General features: G+C 26.1%; 1 protein-coding gene and 1 long non-coding RNA gene across 3 annotated transcripts; one reads left to right on the forward strand and one right to left on the reverse strand.

The window, feature by feature from the left end:
• Positions 1 to 4,861: 4,861 nt before the first annotated feature.
• Positions 4,862 to 5,508, forward strand: LOC114181587. The gene is made up of 2 exons (XR_003603856.1): positions 4,862 to 5,163; positions 5,312 to 5,508. It is a non-coding gene; the product is annotated as an uncharacterized LOC114181587 (long non-coding RNA).
• Positions 5,509 to 9,040: 3,532 nt separating this feature from the next.
• On the reverse strand, positions 9,041 to 12,046 carry LOC114181137 (aldehyde dehydrogenase family 2 member C4-like). 2 transcript variants are annotated; one of them, XM_028067492.1, is made up of 9 exons: positions 11,748 to 12,046; positions 11,427 to 11,569; positions 10,841 to 11,224; positions 10,467 to 10,556; positions 10,200 to 10,373; positions 9,983 to 10,120; positions 9,776 to 9,913; positions 9,626 to 9,687; positions 9,041 to 9,482 (listed from the first exon to the last, which is right to left on the reverse strand). In XM_028067492.1, the coding sequence occupies exons 1-9, from the start codon at positions 11,866 to 11,868 to the stop codon at positions 9,209 to 9,211; spliced, it is 1,524 nt and encodes a 507-aa protein (XP_027923293.1). In that variant the 5' UTR covers positions 11,869 to 12,046; the 3' UTR covers positions 9,041 to 9,208. The 2 variants fall into 2 exon arrangements, with proteins under 2 accessions (XP_027923293.1, XP_027923294.1); XM_028067493.1 differs by having other exon boundaries at positions 11,672 to 11,832.
• Between the last annotated feature and the right edge of the window lie 14,750 nt (positions 12,047 to 26,796).

Consider the following 26,796-nt stretch of genomic DNA (forward strand, 5'->3'; position numbering starts at 1 on the left):
GATCTCAAATTCTTTCATCATTCATCACGAAAGAAGAAAGATGGATTATTTATTTACATGCATGCATATAAACTCTTAATATTAACTACATCCAACTACTTAATAGCTCTACCACGCCATACATACTCGCCGTGATGCAATCGGCACCGGAATGACCCCGGATGCTGCGACGGCGAGCACGCGCATCGCTTCGCAGAACCACCACCCTCTCCGGAGCTGCCACCACCATCATGAGCCTGCCTTGCCACCGCTGACAAAACCCATCTTCTGTGCAGCATGAAGCCTTCTCTGTTGAGAAAAGGAACTCCAGGGTGACACATTGATTCTTCTCTGTGCCTTCAAACTTTTTCTCAGTAGTGGCTACGACACATTATATATATTATGTGGCTCACTTTTGAAGTTTAGGGTTGAAAAAGAAAAGAATCTGAGGGGGAATATGGCATTGTGGAAGAAGAAAAGAAAGGGAAAGTAAAGGGTTGGGTGTTTGGCATCGTAAGAAGCACTCACAGGTTTTGTTTTGAGGATGTTTTTGTGTAACCATGTTGTCTCTTTTGGCATCTGTCTTTGCTGCTTCCACGTGGCTCTATTCAGTGCCTCTGCTTCTTCTGTGATATCAATGAAGTTGCCTCATTCAATCCACTTTCAAAATATTGATTTCAAATAAACTATATGGTTTATGTCACATCCCTTATACTCGATTAACACGATGTATTTTTTCTTTTCCTTTTATCGCAAAATGTGTTAGTTTCACTCATAACTTTATTCAAAGAGTCACATGAATTTATATGCATTATAAAAGAAGGTCGATTAGATATTACATTACTTGAGCATTTTCATACTTCCTTACTTATTTTAAAAGATATCTTTATTTTATTTTTTTACTGATTTAAGCGTCAAAAAATTTATTGTAAGTGGATTATATTCTGGAATGCTTATGAAAATAGGGAATATTCCTTTTCTTGTCGAATTCTTAGCCTGATTGATTTATTGTATGTTGTTTATAATATAGAGACTTGTGACATTGACGTACGTGTCAAAACCCAAAATCATGAACGAAGCTTCCCATTCCCATACCATGCAAATCTCATCTTAGTCATTTTTAACACAAACGTAAAATTTTATTGTCATTGTCAAAAGGGTCGTATTTTGCCTAAAATAAATTATTATACAAATGATTCATTTGATAATGATGCTATTCCTGATCAAGATATGATACAATTTACAATATTTCATCCACTTTTGAATTCAATAGTTGTTCATCAATGGAAAAGGAATATATTTGTTCATTGCTAGAATGTTATGTTACCATTAATGTAAAAGAAAATGCCACATTATACCAAAATGATTTTGGCAAAGTTTGATGTGTTATTCTCTCCCTTTCAAAGTTTACATTTTTTTCTTCCTTTCATCATAATTGGTAATGGCTCATAAAATGGTTAAATCAATGTTTGATCATTTTCTTCTCATTAGTACTAGTTTAAATGAATTAATTTTAAAAATTATTAAGAAGTCAATTAAGTTTATTTCATTTTTATCAATGTGAAAAATTGACATCTCCCACATATATTTTAAATTAATTTCTATCTCTCTAAGATTTTCAACACACCTTCGAAAAATGAATTACTCTAATATAAAATTAGATATTTGTAGTTAATCCGATAACAATTTTACAGTGAATGATATGATAAATATTAGAATAAATATTGATATATCATATTAGAGAATGAATTGAAGTTTAACTCTTTTTTACCAATCTAACTTATATGGTTGTCTCACTTATATATTATAAATTAATTTAAGAAATGTGAAATTCATAAAAAAAAATATTATAATTAAATTAAAATATTTCTTAAAAATGTATTTTCTGACCAAAACTACCATAAAGGACACATTAAAATTCTTGAAGAACTATTTGATAATTTGAAGGAAAAATCCATAATTTAAATTTTAGAGATTACAGTTAAAGCATTAGGGACGAATTGAGTTGAAATTTGAAATTAAATTTGGGATAGACTAAAATAACCCTAAGTTATTAAAATAAATCTGATTAGATGTGTATTAATTTTGTTAATAATTGAAAAATAATATCTAAAAGTAATATTTCTTTTCTACTTCAATAAACTTCTGACGTAGACGACTAGAAATTAAATATATTCATATGTGCCAATTCAGCTAATTTTTTTGTTTATTTCTTTCTAGAAAACAATTTTGTAAACATCTAAAGTAAATTTGTATATACATTTATTGTGTATTTGGAAATTCCTTAGAAAATTTGTGAAGTTTTACTCATTTAAATGAATATGGAAAAATAATGGAGGGGGTTGGATTGAGTTGAATGTAGTTGTTAGTAATTGTAATTCAAACACATCCACAACCATCACATTTATACTATAAAAATTCTAGTCATCTATAAATAGTTTAAAGAGTTTTATAACTTTTTCTTCATAAGAAAAAAAAAAAAAAAGACGATAAAATATACTTTTATTATTTTATTGTCTAAGTGTAACATTTTTATAATGTTTTTAAAATCTCGTTACAGTAAGAAAAAAAAAGTTGACAATAAATCTTATGTGCTAGTTATATTTAATTCTGAATAATACTTATATTTCTGAATATTTCACAAACTACTTATATTTAATTTAAAGACTATATTTAAAAAGAGAATAATACTTTTACAAACTAAATTGACTTTTTTTTCCAAAATATCTTGTAGTCAAAGTTCAACGGTTCTTTGACTTTTCTAAGTTTTAGTTTGACATGCCTCTCTCAGCACATCACCTTTGACTATCGCAATTTCATATTGTATTTTCAAAACAAGTGAAAAGGTAATTATTTAGTTTGTCAATATTTTAAAGAAATAGTTATTTCCTTAAAAATAATTAAAAAAACGTATTAATTCTTATAATAAAGATGCTTATCAAATGACCAAGCACGTAATTTTAATATCATTTAATTAGTCTTCAAATTGCATCTTATTAATGAAAATAGTTCTTGATGACTTAAATATTTTTTTAGTATCACGCTATACACATATAATGCCGATTTATACATAATATTTAAGCACTATTAAATATGTACACTAATAATTAATACAATTAATATTTTCCTTTAATTATTATTACTATTTTTAAAAAAAATCATAAATGCAATTAATAAACATATAGTAAATGACACAATTAAAACTTAACATGCTTGCAATAACTAAATTCACAAATAAACACGTATATTTAAATACTTGTTAAAGACTATTGAAACTCAATAATTCTCCTTACAAAAATAATAAGTTTTCCTTTAGAAGTAAAATCGTTTTATATTAAATGTCCCGTTAATTAATAAGATTTGTTGAATGAAAATAAAATAAAATACTAAAATCTGTCTAAAATTATTTTGTTTGAACCGAGAAAAACGTGTTAATATATTTTTTTTCTTACTTCAATACATGAAAATATCAAGGTTTAATTTTCATTCACGGTTGATTCAACTTATGCTACCATCTAATTAAAATCTGTTTTAAATATAAGCATTATAAAATAAATGAAATTATAAAGTATAATATATATATATATATATATATATATATATAAATGTTTTTTTCTAATTAAATCACTAAAAAAGTATACATTTTCCTTTTTCTATTTTTCTTTTTAAAAAATGTTTATAAATTTGGTTAAATCAAAATGAAACAAACTTTCAAATCACTTAAACTACAATTAATAAAGTAATTTGCACGGAGTTAGTGTGATAACTACTATTCAAAGGTTGAATATTTTTTCTTCACGTTAACACATTGAAGATATAATAGAAAAAGAATAAGTGAAACATATTCTAGAACATTTTGGTTTCTGTTTTTGGTGGTTGTTTATGAAAATTCAAACTCTTGAAACAAAAAAAGAGTTACACACAAATGTAAAACTATCAGATAATAACTATTGATTTCATATTACGTATAATACCGTCACATTTTTCACAAAATTAAAAACATCTTTATTTGTTAAGATTTGTAATACAAATATTTTAGAATAAGTAGTAGATTGAGTTAAATAAATATTGATATATTATTATTTATAATATAATAAAAAATACCATATTAATATGAAATCGTTAATTTTATTTAATTTTTATTAATAAATAAAATAATTTAATATTGATAATTTTTACAATTACTATATTTTTTTTATTAAATAAAAAAATTAATATTATTATGTAATTAATTTTAAAGAAATATATTATACTTTATATAAATTTAAAATTTTAATTTTTCTTAAATATTTGTTAGATTTTAATGTTAATTTCATTTTAATAAATAACATTACAATTATTAAAAAACACATATTTAATAATTTTGTCAATAAAAAAAATTACACAAAATTAACAACATTAATTCTTTATACTAAGTTAAATATGTTTTTATAAATTTTTCAAAGCAAAATTACAACTTATTTATTTTTTAAATTTTCATATATTTTACTCACAAATTTAAATAAATATAGTACTTTTAATCACGTAAATTTTATTAAAACTTTTTTAATTATTAATAACATTTTAAACTAATATTTAAGTTAAACAACTCAAATATTTTAAGTTCTTAAATATGTTTGATATATTAAAAATTTAGCGAAATTAAATTAAAAATATCATATTATTTATTTTATAAATTTAATAATTAAAATATATCAAACTTTACTATAAGAATAAACTAAAATTTTGTATCAAGTTTAAAAAAAAACATATTTAATTTTTTATTATATTAAAAATAAAATATATTAATATTTTTATTATACCGACTATTTAACCACATCTTAATAATAAACCGAGTCGAAACAAGCTGCCACGTTTTGAAACTCACTCTGTATTCCTTTCGTTGAAGTTTCTGGTAGACGCCACGCATGAACACAATCCTCGTTTCTTCGTTTCTTCTTTCTTCTCTTCTTTCACTCTTATAAATACCACACACCATTCTCTTCCTCCAAAACACATTTTCTCAGATACCCTTTTATTTTCTCAACTTTTCCACAGTTTTCTCGCTTCATTTTCCCGGAAAAAAAAAAATGAAAACTCTGAACTTTGTCGCCTTTCCACTTCTCACTTTGTTGTTCATCGCAATCTCTCATTTGGGTCACGCCCAGGATTTGCCTTCTCCAGCACCTTCTCCTACCAGTGATGGTGAGTTCATAACTTTACCTTCTTCTTCTTCTTCTTTCACCTTTTTTCTCTTTCAGTTCTCCTCGATTTACATAAAGTTCTAAAATTTCTCCTTTTTATGTTCTCTTTTTGCAATTTGTTAATCTGGGTTTGTTTTTGATTGTCACAGGCACCACAATTGATCAAGGAATTGCTTACATTCTTATGCTGGTGGCTCTGGGCATCACATACATGATTCATTGATTTTTCTTTGTTTTTTTTTTCTCTTACTGTTATGGTGGCCATATCAGAGAAAAATTCAGAATTTTTGTGCTGTAATTATTACCATTGTTGATGAAATTCAATATTATTCCTTCTATTACATTCTCTTCATTCTTCCTTTTTTGGTCAATTTTCCCCCTTTGTTGTTGCATGTAACTATGTGCTGGGAATTCTCGTTTCTTTATTCAAAAGCTTCCATTTTTTTAACAACGCGTTTAGAAAAAATGGACCCATGATAGAGATTTTGGATTGATTCTACTATTATGCGTAATAAAAAAGACAACTTGTTCTAAGACTTTTAAAAAATATATTAAATAATGCATTCCCAGTTCATACAGCGTACAAATTGGTCAAGCCGTGTAAATTTGAATGTTACCAACTAAAGGAATTTCAACCATTATTTAATGGCACTAATACGACAATAAATACTTTTTTCTTTTGTCTATTTTTCTTCCAAACGTTGTTTGATACTTCTAGAAACAGATGCAGTTCTTCTTTCATTACACATTTTGAAAAATGATAGCTTCCAAAGTTTTTTTAAAAAAATTAGGCAATGAAATAGAAGGATATATTTTCGATGGTTTTCGATAAAAGGTAAATTAGTTTTTAGAAGATAGGGACATTTTTAAAGTGTGTAACCAATAGATGAAACAAAAATAAGGAGTAGATGATGTTTAAAGTGTAAGGTGGATTATGGGGAAAATATATAATTTTGTAGAGATTATTTTATATGTGATAAGAATGATGAAGTTTCGTTATTTATTTTTTTTTTTTATGAAAGGTAGAAGAGTTTTTACAACATAGGAACTTTGTTCAAAGTGTTCACTGAATAAATAGCTGAAAAAAAATCTTTAGTTTCTAAATTTGATTATGGAAAAAATATATAGCTTTGTCTTGCGAAAAATTATTTTGTATGCGATAAGAAGGATGAGATTTTAGAAAAAAAATGGTTGGCATAGATGAAGAAATCTATAAATTCTTATTCTATATCAATTCAATTCTGGTGAATGAAAATCTAATTAGCAAATTCTTTAGTTTCTAAATTGGATTTTATGGAAAAAATTATGAATTTGTCTTTCGAGAATTTATTTTGTATGCGATAAGAATGAATGATGAGATTTAAAAATTGGCGTGGTAAAGAAATCTATAAATTCTTATTCTGTATTAATTCAATTCTGGTGAATGAAAATCTAATCAATAACTTCAAAAGTAAAAAAGTAAAAAAAATATAGAAACAGTGAGATTAATTGACACGTTTCCAATTTATTTTCTATTTATGATAGCGAGAGAATGATTAAGTTAAAGAGGGGAATATTTTCAAAGAAGATATAGAATTTTTCATGATGAATAGAAAAGTAATAAACTTATTATGAGTGATTCTATAATTATTGGAAAAACATCTTTCAATAATGTGTTGGTTATTAAAAGTATCATGATGATGAGATTAGAATTTATTCGAGTTTTACGTAAATTTTTCTAAGAGAAGGTGCATGAGAATTGGGTGGACAACAAATGGCAAGTGTGTTGAAGTGTTTATAAAAATATATTAAATCATAAGAAAAGAAGGGAAGTTGAATTGTGTGTCCAAACTTTTTGAAGTTCTTTTGCAAATTTTGAACAAATTAATTGTACACTTGATGTCAAATAATTTTCTTGATGTCAAATAATTTTCCTAAGATCTTGCATGACATTTGTTTATATTGATAGAAATTAAGTTCTTTCTTTTTTTAATTTACCTAATCTACCTCATCATTCACTAAGTTTTATAAATAAATTTTCTCTTTGTTTCGTTTCTTTTCAAACACATATAAATAAATTTATTTATTTATTTAATTTTAGTTAATATGAACTTATATATTATTACATTTGATAAAATTAAGAATTTATAAAATTACTATTAAGAATAATTTAAATGATAAAAAATAGAATGATTTCTTGAGGACATACTTTTACTTTGACCATCCCAACTTAAGTATTCTATCTCCACCCAGTTTTCCAACAACATAGAAATTTTCTACAATGTTTGTTGACTAATAGTATTATTATAGAAGATAATTTGGATAGTAAAACACGCAACTTCATTTAACATTGAGATGTTTATTTGCCCAAAATGCCTAAAACACTAAAAATTCATACATGGCTTACTTATATTTTCTCTGCTCATTAATTTGAGCACCGTTTTATTTTCAACAAACTTATCAATTCTCGTGACAATGCTACCGCTAATTATGCGAACGAAAATGCTTCATTTTCTCTTAGAACTCACTATTATAAATATGCCTCACATAGTCACAAACATTGAAATTTTAGTTTCAATAGAGAATACTAATAACCCACACGTTCAAATAGAATTTGGATTCTATGCTGAATTTTTTGTGTTTTTTCTCTACTGTATCTTTATAATACACTGATTACCACTAATTTTAATGTTTTAAAATATATTAAAAAGATATTTAAAATACTAACACAGTTTATTTTTAATGCTCGATAGATGACAATAAAAAAAATTAGTAAAAAATCTGAACTCGTCCAAATACAAGTTAAATTTTAGGTAGGAAATTTTCAATTTTTCAAAAAATTGAGAGTTTCTGTGAATTTCTCTGCATAAGAATACTTCTCCAAGAAAAAGCATCATGAAACAAGACACTATAAGCACCCTAACCATGATGCTCCAAAAGAAGAAAATCAGTTCACATGGCAAGTTGCTCCATAAACAGCTCCACAAGGCAATAAAATGCAGTGTGTCATGTGCATCATGTGCCTAAGTTTCACATCACAAAATATGATATCATATTGTGATCCACATAACCTAGGCAGAAACATTTGGTGGCGAAGGTTTTGGGGTAGGGTGATTTTGATTACAGATATTATATTTTTTGTTCACTTGAGGTTCCGCGAGTAGTTTTTAATACTTGGTCGGTGAACAACAACATTCTGGGAAACTCAAAAAGCAAAAATGCAGTGTCCTAGGTAGTGGCCAATTCCCTTGTTTCTTCAAAAACCACGTGCTTCTAACTGAACTTATCTGCATAAATTGTTGAGAACACTTGAACTATCAATTCTAGTATAGCCATGGATGTGAGAAATTGTTGTGATTCATGCAAGAGAAACACCATAAGATGTTGTTGCAATGATGAGATTGAGCATGCAAATTGTATATCAAGTAAAATGAGGTGGAAAGTGTTGTGGATGAAGCTCAAGAAAGAGAAGAAGAAGTTGTTTGAGTCTGCATCATCATCACCCCTTCAACTCCCTTATGATCCATACACTTACTCTCTCAATTTTGACAGAGGCACTGCAAAGGATGAACCAGATAACCTCTCTAGATCATTTTCTGCTAAATTTGCTGATCCCTCTAGTTCTAAACTTCTTGTGAAGAAAGAGGTAGTTTAAGGCAAAACTTTGGAAACTTGTGATTCTATCTGTAACTGAAATGTTAAGTTCTACATTTTTGTGTCTCTAACTCTGTGACATGTTAATTCATTGTCTTAAGATTTTAGATCAGATCAGAAGAAGTGTTCTGGTCTCTTATAGAAACTTGATCATGACTCATTAGTATAGAATATTCTGGTGTCTCTCCTCAGAAAATCCATTGTCAACTTAGTTTTCTTATATTTTATAGTAATTTATGAGAAAGTATTCAAACCACTGTCTTGATTTAACAAACATTTTGCATTTCCACTGTTGTTCTTCAAAGTGGAGGATCACACAAGCTTTGAAGGTTGTAATAATATCACTAAGATAATGCCTAAAACTTGCGTTTCTTTGCGTTTCTAGAGTTTACAAACACAGAGAGATGGAAGTTTCAAAGCCATGCAGAATTGTAAATAGGAGTTGCAACAGATTTAACTTGAAGATACTTATGAAGTGCTTCCAAGCCATAATCTCTTCCAAATCCACTCATCTTATACCCTCCAAAAGGGCAATCAATATCAAATGCAAAGAAGCAGTTGATCCAAATTATTCCTGCACGGATTGACCTTGACACAGTGTTTGCAATGTCCAAGTTCTTGGTCACAATCCCTGCTGCTAAGCCATATTTGGAGCTGTTGGCTTTCTTAATTGCATCATCAATGGTCCTGTTGCATGCATACCACACTTGATTTAACATTCAGTTGCACATTAACAAGCTCTTTTTCTTGTCATTTTAAGTGAAAAGTGTCAACACCCAATTTCATACGATTTCGGTTGCGACAAAAAGGAATATAATTAAGATGCTTACTTGAACTTAGAAAGTGTCATCACAGGTCCAAATATTTCCTCTTGTTCGATCAGCATCTCCTCCTAAATGAATTTTCATAAAGAAGAAGAAAAAATGAGGTTAGTTGTTCAATTATGGCAAAGATAACTTATTCATGCTCTTTGTATACACCTTAACATTGATGAAAATGGTTGGCTCAATGTAGTATCCCTTGTTCCCCACTGGCTTACCCCCAGTCAAAAGTGTGGCTCCTTCACTCTTTCCATGATCAATATAGGAAAGAATTTTATCAAATTGTGTCTTACTAGTCTGCAATACAAGATCATGTCAGAGGAGAATTACAATATCAAATTGTGCCAATTTGAAGTAATCTCTTACTTGGGGTCCCTGTTGAACTTTTGGATCAAAAGGGTCTCCTACTACCCAGGTTTTAGCCTTCTCCACAACCCTTTTCTCAAATTCATCATATATCCCTTCCTGGACAAAAACTCTGGAGAATGCAACACAGATTTCTCCCTGAGAAGTACACAGTTTGAAACAGAATAAGTCCATGTGTCTTTTCTATGGTGCAAAATTTCCATGCAAAAAAATTTACCTTGTTGTGGAGGATGCCAAAGAGAGCAAGATCAACAGCTTTGTCTATATCAGCATCATCAAAAATCAACACTGGTGACTTTCCTCCTAGTTCAAGAGAAACAGGTTTCAAATTGCTCAAGGCTGCAGCCTGCATTATTTTACGACCTGTTTCTGTTGAACCTGTAAAACTGACCTGTGATGTAACAATCACAACACACCTTATAGTCGGTGGATAATCAAATACCCTTCAACTTGATCAATGATATAAACTTAACACTCAAATTACCGCATCAATGTCCATGTGTGAGCTTATTGCAGCCCCTGCAGTTGAGCCAAATCCAGGTACTACATTGAGCACTCCATCTGGGATACCACCCTTCATGAAAAGGGAAGAAAAAATGTATTCATGGAATTCTATCAAAACAAAGCAAAATCACTTTATTTCTAGTCGATATGTCATCTCCAACATTATTAGACAAAAATATCAAACATGTTATGTCTTTCAAGAAAGGATCACCAGGAAGATACAACACCAATGAAATATGAGTCTAACACACATAAAAGATTGACACCACTCACAACTTTATAATTTTTACTCAATGCGGTACTTAAACTCATACTTGAACTCCCAACACAACTAAACCAGAGTGTTAGTCATACCAACTTAGCAAGATGAGCATAGAAGAGTGCTGAGAGAGGTGTTTGTTCAGCAGGCTTGATGACCATGGTGCAACCAGCAGCCAAGGCCGGGGCAACCTTGGCGAAGAACATGACCGTAGGGAAATTCCAAGGGATGATGTGACCAACAACACCGACAGGTTCCATAAGAGAATACAAGTGGAGGTCACGAGATGTTTTGAACACATTTCCATGAATTTTATCAGCAGCGCCAGCATAGTAACGCAGGATGTTGCAGGCTTCAGGAACATCCACAGCTTTACACCAACTGAATAACTTTCCTCCATCAATGGTGTCCAATGCTGCTATTTCTTCCACGTTCTGTTCAATTAGTTGTGCCCATTTCAGCATAATCTTTGCTCTTTCCTGTCCAACATAACAATGCTATGTTCAGCATGTGTAAAATTTTGTAGACTTCACATTTTCATTGTTATTACTCAGAAGAGTTGTTCAGATCATATTAGGTTTACAGAAAGGGTTTCAACGGAAAGATACAAATACAACATGAACGAGACATGAGCTCAACCATATAATTGAAATGAAAAGATAGGTGATGATATGAACTTACAGCACCGGGCATGCGTGGCCATGGACCACAATCAAATGCTTCACGTGCAGCCTTCACTGCAATATCAACATCTTCTTTGGTAGCTTCTGCTATTTCAGCAATCACTTCCTCTGTTCTTGGATCAACAGTCTCAAACGTTTTCCCTTTTGTTTTTCCAAACAAATACAAATGCATCAAAGTTCACACATACCCAATAAATATACAATATAATCAACTAATAAGAAAACATTGTTAATAGTTCTTACAAAAGTCACATGAGTGGTAGTAGTATATGGAATATTTACTCCCTAATAACACAATGAAACATCTAATAATTGGAACCTGAAACAGAATCTACAAATTCTCCATTGATGAAAAGCTTGGTAAACTTTACTGTGGGAGTAGCCATGTTTGTCCACTTGAAGTTGTAAGCAAGTTTTGTTGGGTATGTAGCAGAAGACATGCATTTGAATGAAAGTTATTGGTGGTTTATATGATGATGGTGTTGGTGGGTAGCTGAAACAGTTGGAGAGATATCATTCTCACAAGTGTTTACTTTGCTAGCAATAGAACTCTCCTAATGCATGCATTTCAACTCCCTTTTTTTCCTTTTGCATTTTCCACATTCAATGCCAAAGGACAGTCACCATTTGTGGGAATATAAATCATGTACAACCGGATAAACTGCACTTTCAATTCATCACCCATTTTTTTTTTTCTTTACTATAAGATTTTGTACGTAATATTTTAAAATTTAAAAAAAAAAATAATATATATATATATATATGAGATTAAACATGACATGTTTAACTATTTGATTTAAATTTCAGTTTCATAACTTTACTAGCTATCATATTTGTTTAATAAACCAATTGAGTTACTATCACCTTATAAATACTTCGTTTTCTTTCAATCTTACATTATTAGTCTTAATAAAATAAAATATGCATATTATTTATCTTCATATATTATTACAAAGATAACGATATTTTGACTACTAAATTTTAACAACTTTATCTTAGAATATGATGTGTCATTTTCTAAGTGATTTTTGAATATTGAGAATGAAAAAGAAAATAAAAAAATCACTTAGAAAATAACACCTAAAATTGTAAGAGAAAATTGTCAAAATTTAATAGTAAAAAAACATTTTCCTATTACAAATATCATTTATACCTAGTTTTCAACTCGTGATGTCAGTTATGTCTTGTTTTCCTTTCCTGAATCAAATAATTTAGAAAACTCAAACAAAGTGATTATGACTCTGAAGTTGCTTTTTTTGTACACAATTGACGTGTAAAATAAACCACTAATCAAGTGCTCTTTCTTACAAGTTAAAACAAATTATCGAACTTGCTTTTTTAAACAAATAGCTTGAAGCTAAATTAATAAACTTTTGAGATTTTGGATTTTGAACCACACATCATAACCTTGATTAGGAGAGTAATCAGCTCTATTTGTGTTAGTTATTTTGTATAATTTATTTATTAAGTCCTTGTGTTTTGGAGTTGACGTGATTTAATAGATTGGACAATGATTAATGTCCCTTCAAGTTGCAAACAAGTTTTACTCATAAAATTAAGATTTACATTTCATAATTATTAAGATTGTTAGATGCATAATTATATTAAGAATATATATATATATATATATATATATATATATATATAATTCACTCAAATGCTTATATTAATAAAATTGTTTGTATATTTTTGTAATAAAATATAGATAGATGATGAGATGTCCTTTTTAGCCATTTAAAAAATATAGAGTTTCTTTCATGGGTCTAATAATTATACCAACTATTTTTCCGGTGTTATGGTTAATATGTCATCATGTGTACCAAACCAAATTATTTATTATTTTAAAATTAAAAGGTTAATTAATAAAAACTGGCAACAACCATGGTCTTTTACTCTATCTTTCATATTTATTTTAATTTGTTTAACGTAGAATAAATCGTGTAAGTAATTAAAGATTCTATAATTTCAAGTTTGACTTTTGAAAACTCAGTCCTTCTAAGCTTTATGATTCACCTAAGAGTTTTGACCATTAATTTCAAAGTCAATGCTTTGTTCAGTCTCACGTGTTTTGGACTAATATTCGTCACATGCTATGAAGACCGTTAGGTCTGATATAACGAAAGCCCTTCCACCTTTTAACTTATAACCTAACTTTAAGTTCATTCATTTTCTGTAATTGTCAAATTTTGCTTTTAAGTTAAATATGTTTTTAGTCTATGAAGTTTTAGTAAAATTTGGAATTAGTTTTTTTTTTAATTTTTGATAAATTTAGTTCCTCATCTTTAAAAATGCGTGAATTTAGTCATTTCAACCAGATTTTGTTAGGTTTATCTAACATTTCAAGCACATTTCATGGTAGTATTTGAATTGTCTACACTGTTTGACACATTTTCACTTTAATATTAACTCAAATATTATCATAAAATGTATTTAAAATGTCAAATAAACTTAACAAAGTTTAGTAAGAAGATTAAATTCACGTATTTCTAAAGATGAAAAACTAAATTGGTATACAATTTCGAAGAGGGACCAAAAACATATTTAACTCTTTATATAATAATAATAATAATAACAATAATAATAATAATAATAATAATTCTGAACACATCATGGTGTGTGTGATCGCAATGAGACCTGCAACTTTATCATATGAAAATTGAAATGAAGAAATTCGTATTTTTTTTACTTGTTTATCTTATTAAAATATGAAAGTCTCATGAACGGGCCGCTTTTTAATTTGGGCCAATAAAATTAGACCGTCTCAATCCAATATACGGGTTGGGCAGTTTCTTCTTGTACCTCTGTAACCTTTTTCCTGCACTTTCATTATTATTTTTATTATTTTGTTCTTTTTATATTGTACAATCAAGACGTCATTTCTTTACTTCTAAAAAAAAATATTTTTGAATTACGTAATTTGGAAATCATTTGGCTTCTAGATTTTACAATTCAAAAATTATTTTGTACTCCCACTTAAAAGTCTTTTTTCAAGGGAAAAAAATAGTTTTCAGATTACATAATCTAGAAATTGTTTTTTTTTTCTTTCAAATTACACAATCTGAAAGTAATTATATTTATTATAGAGAATAATTATGAGATAAAATAAGAATATTCTCCAGAATATTTATTACATTTATGTTCCGTACGGGAGGTACATTTATCAATCAATAAAAATAAAGAGTACATTTCAGAATTATTTCATTATTAATGAGTTACATTTCTCTTGTTTATTCAGAAAAACAAACTCTTGAAATTTCAGAAGTTTTAAGATGTTTGGTTCATTTTTGGTTTGGACACAGATGTTTGTCTAAAGTGCACAAAGATCAGTTTCTAAGACCATTTCAAACACTGATATCTGATTTTCTTTTCTTTTTTTAAGAAAAAATAAATAAAAATGGAAGCAATAATATAGGGTCAGCAACTGTTTTACTCTGTCAACTGATTCAGTAGCAGTGTCTGCAAGCGAACACGCATGGTGTGCCTCTAAATTCAGTATATTTCCCTGTGTGCATGTGATTCAATTCCAGATACCTTGGCTATCAAAAGGACAATCATTTTTTTTTCTTGCTCCAAGGTGTCTAATTAAAAATTAAAGAAATCAATATATGTCATCAATTAAATATTATAATGTTTAAAGAGTTAATTATATTTTAAGTATTTGATAAATTTAAAAAATTTAAAAAATTTAACGCCGATAAATATACGTGCTTTATTCAATATTTAATAAATTTAATTTTTTTAATCGAGGTTTACTCTTAAATCCTTTTATTAGTTGTATTGATCAGGTGTGATTATTTAGTGATTGATGTGGTTATTATATTATCGTTACATATATTTTATTTTAATATTTTAAATTTTATAAATTTATAATTGTATAATTAAATATTTTTATAATTTAATTAACAATTACATAATTATAAAATTATGATTTTAATTAAAAATATATCTTAATTTTACATTTCATCCTACAAAATATAACATCATAAAACTCAATACTAATTACAAATTATTAAAATCCAAGAACTATATAATGATATTTTTGTGATTCTAAATTTTTGTGATTCATAAAACTCAATTCTAACATTTATATAGACATTTAAAAACGTCGGTCTTGAAACTAACGAATGGTAAAAGATGTTGGACCTAAAACCAACATAAGAGTGTCTCACGTTAATTTTAATAAAATATTTATAAAAGTGTCACTACATCATTTTTTTAAGGCTTAAATACCTTTTTGGTCCTCATTTTCGTAGTGTTTGTTACGGATGATCCTCATTTTGACAGAATGTTTAAAATGGTTATCATTTTTACTGAATGTTTAAAATGGTCCTCATTTTCGCAATTCGTGTTTTATTTGATCCTTTATTGTAACTCCGTTTAAATCATTAACGGAGCATTGTACATGTGGCACGATTTGTATTAGGGTATGTTACGTGTACTGTACATATGACTAATTAACGTTAATTTTTCAATTTAGGGGAAATTTTGCAATTAGGAAAATTTCTTCATCTTCGTCTTTCTTGAGCTCGGATTTGTAGAGGAAACAGTTAATATTTGTCATTTCATTATTGGATTGCAATTGCAGCTTAGGATGAAATTACAGATTAGGATGAAATTGCAGAGGAACCATCTCAGCAGTTTATGATGAAATTACATATTAGGAGGAGGCCATGATAGCAGCTACAAACATCTTAGTTATTTTTTGGATTTTCTGATGTAGAATTCATTATTGATGTATTGCATTTTGACTTTCCTTAAACTTCGTTCAATTTCACTTTTGCCAAACATTGATGTAGTGCATTTTGATGAGGATGAATTAATGTTATGAATTTAACTTCTTCCAGACTTAGATCAATTTAATTTTTCTCAAGCTTAGATCAATATCACTTACTTCAATGCTCATATTAAGATGTCATTTTGATGTTGGGACTAATATCAACATAATCAAACTAATTCATTTCTTCATTTAACAATAGTACAAAACAGATTGGACTTTAAAAGATTACACACAATAACAGTACGAATAATACAATAACAACACAAGTGAACCCTATTACTAATTGCACCATCTTCTTAGCAACCTTCAATGACTTCTCCAAATCATTAATCTGCCTCATTTGTGTCATGATGATGACATCATTTTCCTCAACACCACCATTTGAAAAGGTTGCAGCCCACATTATTGGAACCACCACTCTGTAAATCAATAAACCAAAAATTAAAACCAATTTATTATTAACACAAAAATAAAAACAGATTGTACCCAAAATTTTCTACCAATATTCTTTGGAGTTCTTGTCATCCTTAAAGTTGTCATCTATCCGCAGATACAAATCGGGGTTAATTCATTTCTCGTTGAACCACCAACAGTGCACGAAGTGATACAACACAGTTGCCTCCAATGATTACAACCGGAGGTAAAGGAAGAAGATTGAGATCGTAACATACCTATATAATGAGATTGCAGGAAGAAGAAGATTGCAGCAACACCAATTGGGAATGGAGGAATAAGATTGTCAAAACTCACCAACTACCCAAACATTCCTTACCAAAACCCTAGCTCACTTATTTATCCCCAAATATCTAATTATCACACATGTACAGTACACGTAACACACCCTAATACAAACCGTACCACCTGTACAATGCTCCGTTAATGATTTAAACGGTGTTACAGAAAATGACCAAATAAAACACGAATTGCGAGAATGATGACCATTTTAAACATTCGGTAAAAATGATGACCATTTTAAACATTCTGGTCAAAATGAGGACCATCCGCAACAGACACTACGAAAATGAGAACAAAAAGGTATTTAAGCTTTTTTTTTTTTTTTTAAGTCAAAATTTGCTAAATGCAACATAAAAACGTAAAATTGACAACGTTATAATTTTTTGCCATCAAAATATATAATTTGTATTTAATATTATGCACCGTTTGTAACATGGAATTTTTAAATCCTATCAATAACTTTTCTTTTTCTTCAAAATTCTTTGAAGGGTACGGCTATGAGGAAGACGTTGAAGGAAATTGACAAATCCAAATAGAAACAAAAGAAATGCCAAATCATGTTTTGTTCCAATGCTACTTATTATATTTGGAACAAACACAAATCTTCATCAAACACTACCTTACGTCTCTGACTTTTTCTTTATTAAAAATGGAAAACTTTATGGGACTTTGAATTAAGTAAAGAAGAAAAAAAAAACTTTCTTAACATCCAATTTTCAATAAATATACTAAAATGATTGGAATGCACATGTAGAAGGAGAGGAACTTCTCTCTCTAAAAGTAACAAATAAAAAAAATGATAAACAGAAGAAAGAGAAGAATTAGTGGTCAACTCAATCCTGAATGGAATCAAAATTTATATTATTAATTTTGAAGGGATAAAAAGAATAATTTTATAATAACTAAAGTCAAGATTTACTTATCTAAAAGCAATTAGGTAAGTTAGAAAAATAAAGAAAGAATTGTACCGAACTAAAATAAAAACCTCTCATTATTTCTTATAAATTAAAATATTTTTAATTATAAATGATAACCACTAATTCTGCGAATTTAATCGTGCCAGGTAATACAAAGTATATAAACTTAGCTAACTTACAAGAATCAAGAAACTTTTATTTTAAAATTGAAATATTAGTCCGTTCATTTCATAATCTACTACTTATATTTTACTTTAATAACTAATTACCATAAAAATGTTGCCACTTTTTTCCAATTATTCATATTGTGATTTAGCATATAATATAATATGAGACCATAAAATATTAAAAATAACACAATTATTAGACAGATTAGTATTTAGGTTATAGACATTTCTACACGAGACAAAATTCAGAAATAACAATCTTAAACAACACAATATGATAAAACCTTGTGTGTAACATGTAGAAAAGCTTAAATACTTTTTATTTTCATAATCTCTTTTCAACTCTATGTTTTTTAAAGGAAAATTTTGTCCTTTCTAATTGTTTCCAGCTACTGCTGCTTTTTTTTTTTTTTTGTTTATTGCTTTTGAGATAATCCATTTTCATTAACATGTATCAGAGTTAAATAACGTCAATCTTAGTATAAAAAAGAATGAAAAAAAAATGGATATTAGAATAATAAGGATGAATAACACATCACACGAAGTATAGCTAACCAACATCTGAGAAATATTAAATAATGTTTTGAAAATTTTATCTATTAAAATTCAAGATATGTTGCATTGGGATCATGATAAGAATAATAATAGCATTTTAAAGTATTTCTTTTAATTCCTTAGTTAGTATCATTATCTTTTAAAATATATGGATAAGTTTGGCATGAATAAGACAATATTTATATTTTAAGTTGTATTATTGCTTTGAACAATTATAAAAATTTGAAATGAATAACATTAGAAATTTGATATTTCCTATAATGAAACCATGATTGGTGAGTTGGAGTTTCATTGTCCTTTCGTGTCGGCAAAAAATTGAAATACAATAATTTTTGAATTTGAATACTATCAGTGACTACCAGTAAATAAAATCATGAAGTTGTAAAATTTCAGCAGTTGACTTTTAGATTTTTTAAGAAAAGTTGTGTGTATTTTCGCTATTTACAACAATTCAATTTGAGTTTTGGTTAATAACTTCTTCAAACTTCCTTTAAATGAGGGTTGTTCTGCCTTATAACGGAATGTTTATGTAAGTATAAATATGGTAAAAAAAATTGAAGTTACATAATATTGGTAATAGTTAGAAATAGTGAAAGTTTCACCGTAAAATATATAAAAAATTAATCATCATATAAAATATAAAGATAAAAATTTATAAATTCATTGTTTTAAAGGGTTAAAATCTGAAATGAGATACATCTGTTATTAGTGTTATATTTTAAAAATAATCCATTATTGAAAGATACATAAATATATTAGAATCGAAAGTTAGTGATGGTGATTGTTTTAGACGAATCTCTAAGTTTTTTCAATGAGAAGTCAATAAGGATAATATTTAAAAGAAATTGGTAAAAATGGATAGAAAAATACCATAAAAATCATAAAAAAATAATATAAAATATCAAAAAACTAGTATTTGAATAAAAGTAAAAAATTAAATTAAATTAAATTATAAGTTTTAAATAATTGATATTTTTAATTAAGTTTCCATTAAAAAAATGGTTAAATATGTTTTTGATCCCTCAAATTTAAGTGAATTTTAGAATTAGTCTCCCTTCGAAACTTTATACCAATTTAGTCATTAATCTTTAGAAATATGTGAATTTAGTATTTTTTTATAAAATTTTGTTAAGTTTATTTGACATTTTAAACGCATTTTATGATAATATTTGAATTGACATTGAAACGAAAATGTGTTAAATGGTGTAAACAATTCAAATACTATAATGAAATGCGCTTGAAACGTCAGCTAAACTTAACAAAATTTGGTTTAAATAACTAAATTCACGCATTTTTAAAGATGAAGGACTAAATTGGTCAAAAGTTTTAAAGATTGACTGGTTCCAAATTTCACTGTAACTTGAGGGACCAAAAACATATTTAACCTTTACAAAATTATTAAGGATTGACAATTTTAATTTTTTTCAATTAATGCGTTTTCCGTAAAAATATGCAAGTAACGATAATGCAAATAACAATCATGGTAGTTCACTTTGTGGTAAAATCAAATAACAAAATCTCAATTAAAAATACAAAAAAGGTTTAAATTCTCTATAAAATGAACCATTTAATAGAAAGTCAATTAAAGATATACAAATATAAATCTTAATTAAATCAAAGATTAATTAAAAAAAAATCAAAACAAACGTGATTGGTAAAATAAATAGAAAAGAATAATATATATACAAAAGTTTAGTCAAAAAGAGAAGGTTGTGATAAACAATGTTTTAGTACGTGTCTCTAAGGGTAAAAGTTGGAAACGGAATTAACAAAGGAAGTGCAAAACGTTTACCAATTCTTTGTATTTCACATTCAAATACTTAAAATTTAGATGTAAAGAGAAACATTTTTTCTTGATACATTAATGTTGATGTTAGGTATGAGAATTTTTAAGAGAACTTTGATTTTGTTTCTTCTTTTCATCTCTCTTAAAAAGTAACTTGAGAAGAACGACACTCAAAGGCTATGTTTTTTTCTTCAAAGGTTGTGTTATTTTATTTATTTTTTCAATCCGATAGAACTTTTTATGTGAAACTTGTATTAAACAATTCATTCTAAAAATTCTATCAAACTGAAAAAAAATGTGTATTTTTTTTTCAAGTCATATAAACTAAAACAACATATAAAATCAAAATTCAAACATTCCCGATCAAAAATTAATGTCTTTTAAGCTTACAATTTTCATCAACCAAACTCAATTTTTCTGATAATTATAAACACTTGATAAAAGCAAATTCCTAAAAACATATTCAAAAATATTTGTAACCAACCCTAGTCTTGCATTTATTGTGAAGTACTTGAAAGAAAATGTCAGCGAATGGAAACATGCATATACCTAAAAATGGGGTTTGTGAATTGTTTTGTTTGTATATATTTGTTAAAACATTGTAGTTTATTTATTTTTTATTTTTAAAAAACAATGAGTTACAAGAGAAAAGTTGAAAGATGAAAAAGACTACGTCTTAATTTAAAAATATTCATTAAACTTTATTTCCTTTCCACCTTCTTACGACAATAAAAATGATAATAGTTTTTTCACATGTGTATAACAATTTTCTATTTTTTTTAATCAATCGTAATATTGATTGTTGGATATAGACTTTGTTGTAATGTTAGTCTTATTTATATAAGACTTTATTTTTGTTAGTTTGAAATTTATGTTTGAATTTAAATTTTACGTCCAATAGAAAAAAGTTGAACATCATATAATAATAAATATCTATAAATTTATTTTTTTAAATTTGGATCGAACTAATATCAATTTATATATTATATCAAATAGAAGATAAAAAGAAACACAAATCTGAGTCTCAATAATTTTACAGGTTATTATCATTTCTAAAATTAATAACTTATTACATATTTTTAATATTTATAATAATAATTTAATATTTTAAATAACAATGTAATTTTTATATATTTTAAAAATATTGAATATGATTACTTAAGTTAGATCATCATTAATATGATTTCTTTAGTTTTTTTTTTATTTGTATTATACAATAAATGGTTAAAAGGAGTGACCCATTATCACACTAATATTTTTAAAAATAATATAGTTTTCATTAACATCTCCATTCGAAAATAATTATTTTAAGATATTAAGATAATTGATAATAATTTATTTAATAAAAATTAATGTATAGAGCAAAATAAATATATCTATCCTTTAATCAACTAGTAGGACACACTAATACATTAACTTGTACAACATATTCAATTTTAACATCTTCAATCCTATCTTTCGACCATTTAGCCACGGTTAATATATATATATATATATATATATATATATATATATATATATATATTGCATAATATTTAAAAAAGTCATTTTTTAAAATATTATATAATTTCTATTAGATGCACTTTTCTTCCATGTAGATAATTCATATAATACATCTTTCTCGAATACGTTAACACAATACACTCTTCATCATTGTATAATACTTTTGTAACAATGTAAATGTTTTTGTAATATTATAAGTACAATAAAATAAAATATAAAGAATTTTTTTTAACCTATATATTGATTTAGAGAAAAGTACCATTAAGCTAAAAGAGAAATGATGGAAAGATACCAATAAAAGATAATTAGGAGTTTCAATGGGTTGGTGGGGCAAATGAAATGATGAACAAACTTAAATTATTGAAATAAAGAAAGAGTTATAAAACAGTGAAAAGTGGATGGAGAATGAGAGTGTTTGGAAAAATAATACAACATGTATCACAAGGAGCACTAACTTATTATAAAATATAAAATTGTTTCCACATTAACAATAAATGTTTTTCGTTAGATTTAATAAAATTGAATATTATTTCATTTATTTTTTGTTTTTTTCTTTGATGAATATCTTTATGAATTTAGAGTAAAATTTTAAATAAGAAAAATAATCATTATAAACTTTAACATTTATGACATTTCAAAGTTGATTATATAAAATTTTATTGAAAATAAAATTCATTAAAGTGATTTTTAATATATTTTAATTAATTATTCTACAAAATCTTAAAAAGAGAATATGGTAGATATCGTGGATAACGTGCTTCTCTTTAAGGAACCAAGTACCACTTAATTTATGAAAAGTTGAAAGCAGCCATGTTTTAATTGTTCGGTACGGTTTCAAATTTTGTACAAATATTAATCTTTTGCATCTTTTATTTTTTATTTTTATATTGTTCCATTATTTCTCACTGTCTTTTGTTACAGATCTGCACTATTTGAAGAAAAAAACAAAAACAGAGCACCGCTTATTTGAAAAGTCCAAAATATTGCTAAAGAAAAAGCATATGATTAAAAACTACACGCTGTATATAATAAAATTATTTAAAGAGACAATAATTCAGGTTAGTTTTAAAAAAATAAGCAGCGTTTTTTTCTGTCTAAGTCAATATAGGTCGAAATAATATTCTATTAAAAAAGCTGCTAAATGGATTGTATGGGATATATTTAGAAAAAAAAAACACTTTAAAAGAGAAAATAAGAAAGGAAAATATAATTAATTTATCCACGAGTTACACATTAATTTATGCATAAATTAATTCATTATAATGGAAATAGATCAATTTCTCCATTATATATCAACCATGTCAAAATGTACCGAACTTTTAACTAAATATTTAAAATCTCACTAATTGAATAACTAAAATGTCACCTTCTTTTAGAGACTGAAATGCAAAAAATAATAAAATAAAATAAAATATTTAAAAATAGTAAACCGAAACTTATATTTTTCAAAGAGATGAAATATACTTCATTAAAATGGGGTTTAATTTTATGCTTAAAAACACTTATAAACAGAACTTCTTTACAAATTATAAAATATGTATTTAAAATAATTATTTTTGTATGAATTAAAAAATAAGTATTAATTATCGTTAAGAAAATAAAACACTTTTCTTATAATAAAATATTATTTTCAAAAACTACTTATTGATTTTCATCTTTTATATATATATATATATATATATATATATATATATCAAATTCATAAAAAAGGGTGAGTGATGTAAATTTATTTTAGACTATAATATGTATATTTATATTAACTAGATTAACTAAATTTGTTTTTTTTTTCAATCCAATTTAAAATAGATTAAATAAGATTGTTAATTTGATTATATTTAATGATAGTAATGTGAATCGGATCACCTTGATCTAGATCCAGGTTAACTTATGTTAATCTCGGTCTATTCACTTAACTCGATCTTTAATGAGACTAATTCACCTCAATCTTTGACTAGGGCTGATTGAACTCAGTCATCGACCCAGACTAACTTCGTTAATATTTGATTGCACCTAATTCAGTATAATCTTTTGGTTAGACCCAATTCAGTTCAACTATTGTCCTACGACCAACTCAACTTGACATTCGACTAAAACTAACTCTACTAAACTTTGGATCTAAACCAATTTGGTTTGATATTGTACTCAATCGCTGAGAATGTAAATTTGAAAAAATGTCCATTTAAATAGACATAAAATAATATTAGATTGAATTTCGTAATTTAAATATTTTGTCCACTTTTGAAAGAGAATATTGCAACCTTATTCTCATAAAAATTCTATAGACAAGAGTAGCAAATAATATTTAATATGTTTCTATTAATCCATTATAGATAAACTTAAGATTCAATATGTTTGTAGTTTCTATACTTTCATGTGATTCATGTATCAAATTTTAATACATTTTGATTTAAAACTTAAAAAGTTAATGGATATTTTTTTCCTAATCTAACAACATTGAATTCGATTGATGTGTCAAAAACGTTTTAAAATAACATTTGAGTTATTTGCATTGTTTTGACATGTTCTAACTTAAATGTCAGTTTAAAACACTATTTAATAAATTCAAGAAATTAATATCATTGAGTTAAAAAAAAATTATATTTATTAATTTTTAAAATTTTAAAATCAAAATATATCTATATTTAAAAGAGAAACAAATTATAATTTTACATATAAATATTTAATCTTAAATTTAATTATTAGATTAAATGAGTTTTCAAAAACCGTTTGTTTACTCCCTGGTACATTACCCACTTGTTTCGTTTCTATTTTTTTTTACTCTTACTTTATTTATTTGTTTTATTCTATTCCATTTATTTCATCCTTTCAATAGCCTAATTTCACCTAACCACATTAGTTTTTTTTTTTTTTTTGGGGGACTACGTTGTTATTGAGTTTGGACCAACCTTGTGTTCCTCCTTTCCACAACTCATAAATTATATTTTTTATAAAAAAATACATTTTTAAAACTTAACAGTTACTAAATCAATACATTATCTTCAACTTTGACTAAATAAGTTTTAATAAATAATAGTTATTTGGTATTATTAGATAAATATAATACAGGATGAGTATAAGAATTTGAACAAAATATACTATAATGGTTATGTTAATCAATAAATTATAATGATATTCATTAAAAAAATTAATTTACACATAAAATAAACAACTGTAAATTAATATAATAAATTATATGAAAGTGAGACGTAAAAAATGTAAATTAAATAAACGACTCAATTATATGTTTTATAACAAAAGAATAATTGATAAAATAATTTATATTAATTCATAAATATTTTTTTATTTAAAAAATGTAAATTGAATTTAAAAAATAAAACGAAATCACCGATTATTTCAGTTTCTTTTATCACTTTTTTGTTGGTTTTTAAAAAATCTGGTTTCGTACAGTGACACGACCGTGCCAATTTTTAGTTCGATCATTTTAATTAGCCGGTGGTCCACTTTTCAAATGATAAATATAATAATAAGGTTTAATTATTATTATTTTTCTAAAAATATCAAATTAGTTTTTTAGTTTTATGATATTTTAATTTAGTTTTAATTTTTGATAAATTAATATAATTTAGTAATTTTTGTTAAATTTTTAAGATCATCAAAATTGAAGTGCTCAATAAGAATTATTTGTTTTATTAATTTAAATAACATAATCATAGTACCAATATTAATAAAAAATAATTGATTTATTTTAATAAATTGAACTAAAAAGATAAAATTGTATAAATTTTTAAAAATTAAGACCAAATTAAAATTTAAAATAACGGATGATCAATTTAACATTTAAAAAAAAGAAAAAAAAAGAAACCAAAAGTTTTAGAAATGTGATTTTTTTTTATAATTTTACTTTCCCGTTATTTAATATATCAATAATTACTATTTTTAAATATTTAGTGCTATTATTGCATTTTTATTGATGTTATTCTACTAATTTTGTATATATTCATAAATATACAGTAATTGCTTAAAAGATAAATAAAGACTAATAGTCCATTTTACTTATAACAAATTAAAACTTATTTATTGGATATTAAGGGTATTAAACATGTTTATTTAACATCATAAATATTAATTAATAATCTAACAAATGTTTAACTCACATAATAAATAGTTTAAATTTCTAACCCCTTCCATGTTAATATCAATTAACGAATGTACTTACTAGTATTACATTCATAGAAATGTTTAAAAGTTTTATTTGAATAACATTATAATTCTTATTTATTTTCATATTATTTTGCGTTGTCATCTTATTATAATTTTTATTTATTTATTCCATTTTTTCTTCTTATTGTATTCTTATTCTTTTATTTTTTTTTGTTGATGTTTAACTATGTGTGAACAAAGAAAGATGTGAAAGATTGGTTTCACTGTCCTTGCATAAATTAGGGGAAAGAAAAAGAAACATATATAAATATATTGTTTTTCAAATTTTAATAAATTAAATCTTTCATAAACTTTCAAAGTTTTTTTTTCCTTTTTATTGTCTATTTTTTTAATGTAAATAATCACATTTTTCAATTTTTTAATCCTTTATCTCCTCTTCTTAATTCAAATACAACCTAGTACCATCAACCTTATATTTTTTTTTAGCAATAACAATTTCTACTTTTTTTTTCTTCATCTTTTTTAAAACTTGTTTATCCGTTTTGTAGAACTGTCTACGTATATGATGCATTAATTATTTTTTAAAGTACCTCTAATACTATTAGTATATTTTATATTAATGTTAGCTTATTTCATTTTTATGGATGTTAATAATTAATTACATTATTAAATTAATAAATATATACATTATATTATATTCAACATTGTAAGATAAATTAGTATGTATCTACTGGAAATTACTGATATTAAATGTATTTATGGTAACCCATAAATACTAATTAATAAGTTCACAAATATTAGTAATT

This window comes from Vigna unguiculata, chromosome 4 (genome assembly GCF_004118075.2).
Source record: "Vigna unguiculata cultivar IT97K-499-35 chromosome 4, ASM411807v1, whole genome shotgun sequence".
NCBI classification, from domain to species: domain Eukaryota; kingdom Viridiplantae; phylum Streptophyta; class Magnoliopsida; order Fabales; family Fabaceae; genus Vigna; species Vigna unguiculata.

Bases quoted from the DNA above. Each gene is read 5' to 3' on its own strand.
- LOC114181137 (XM_028067492.1), bottom strand. From the start codon at position 11,868: ATGTCTTCTGCTACATACCCAACAAAACTTGCTTACAACTTCAAGTGG. The intron at 10,374-10,466 runs GTAATTTGAGTG...GTTACATCACAG, and splicing joins CACACATGGACATTGATGCG to GTCAGTTTTACAGGTTCAAC. The intron at 10,121-10,199 runs GTAAATTTTTTT...TGTACTTCTCAG, and splicing joins TTGGCATCCTCCACAACAAG to GGAGAAATCTGTGTTGCATT.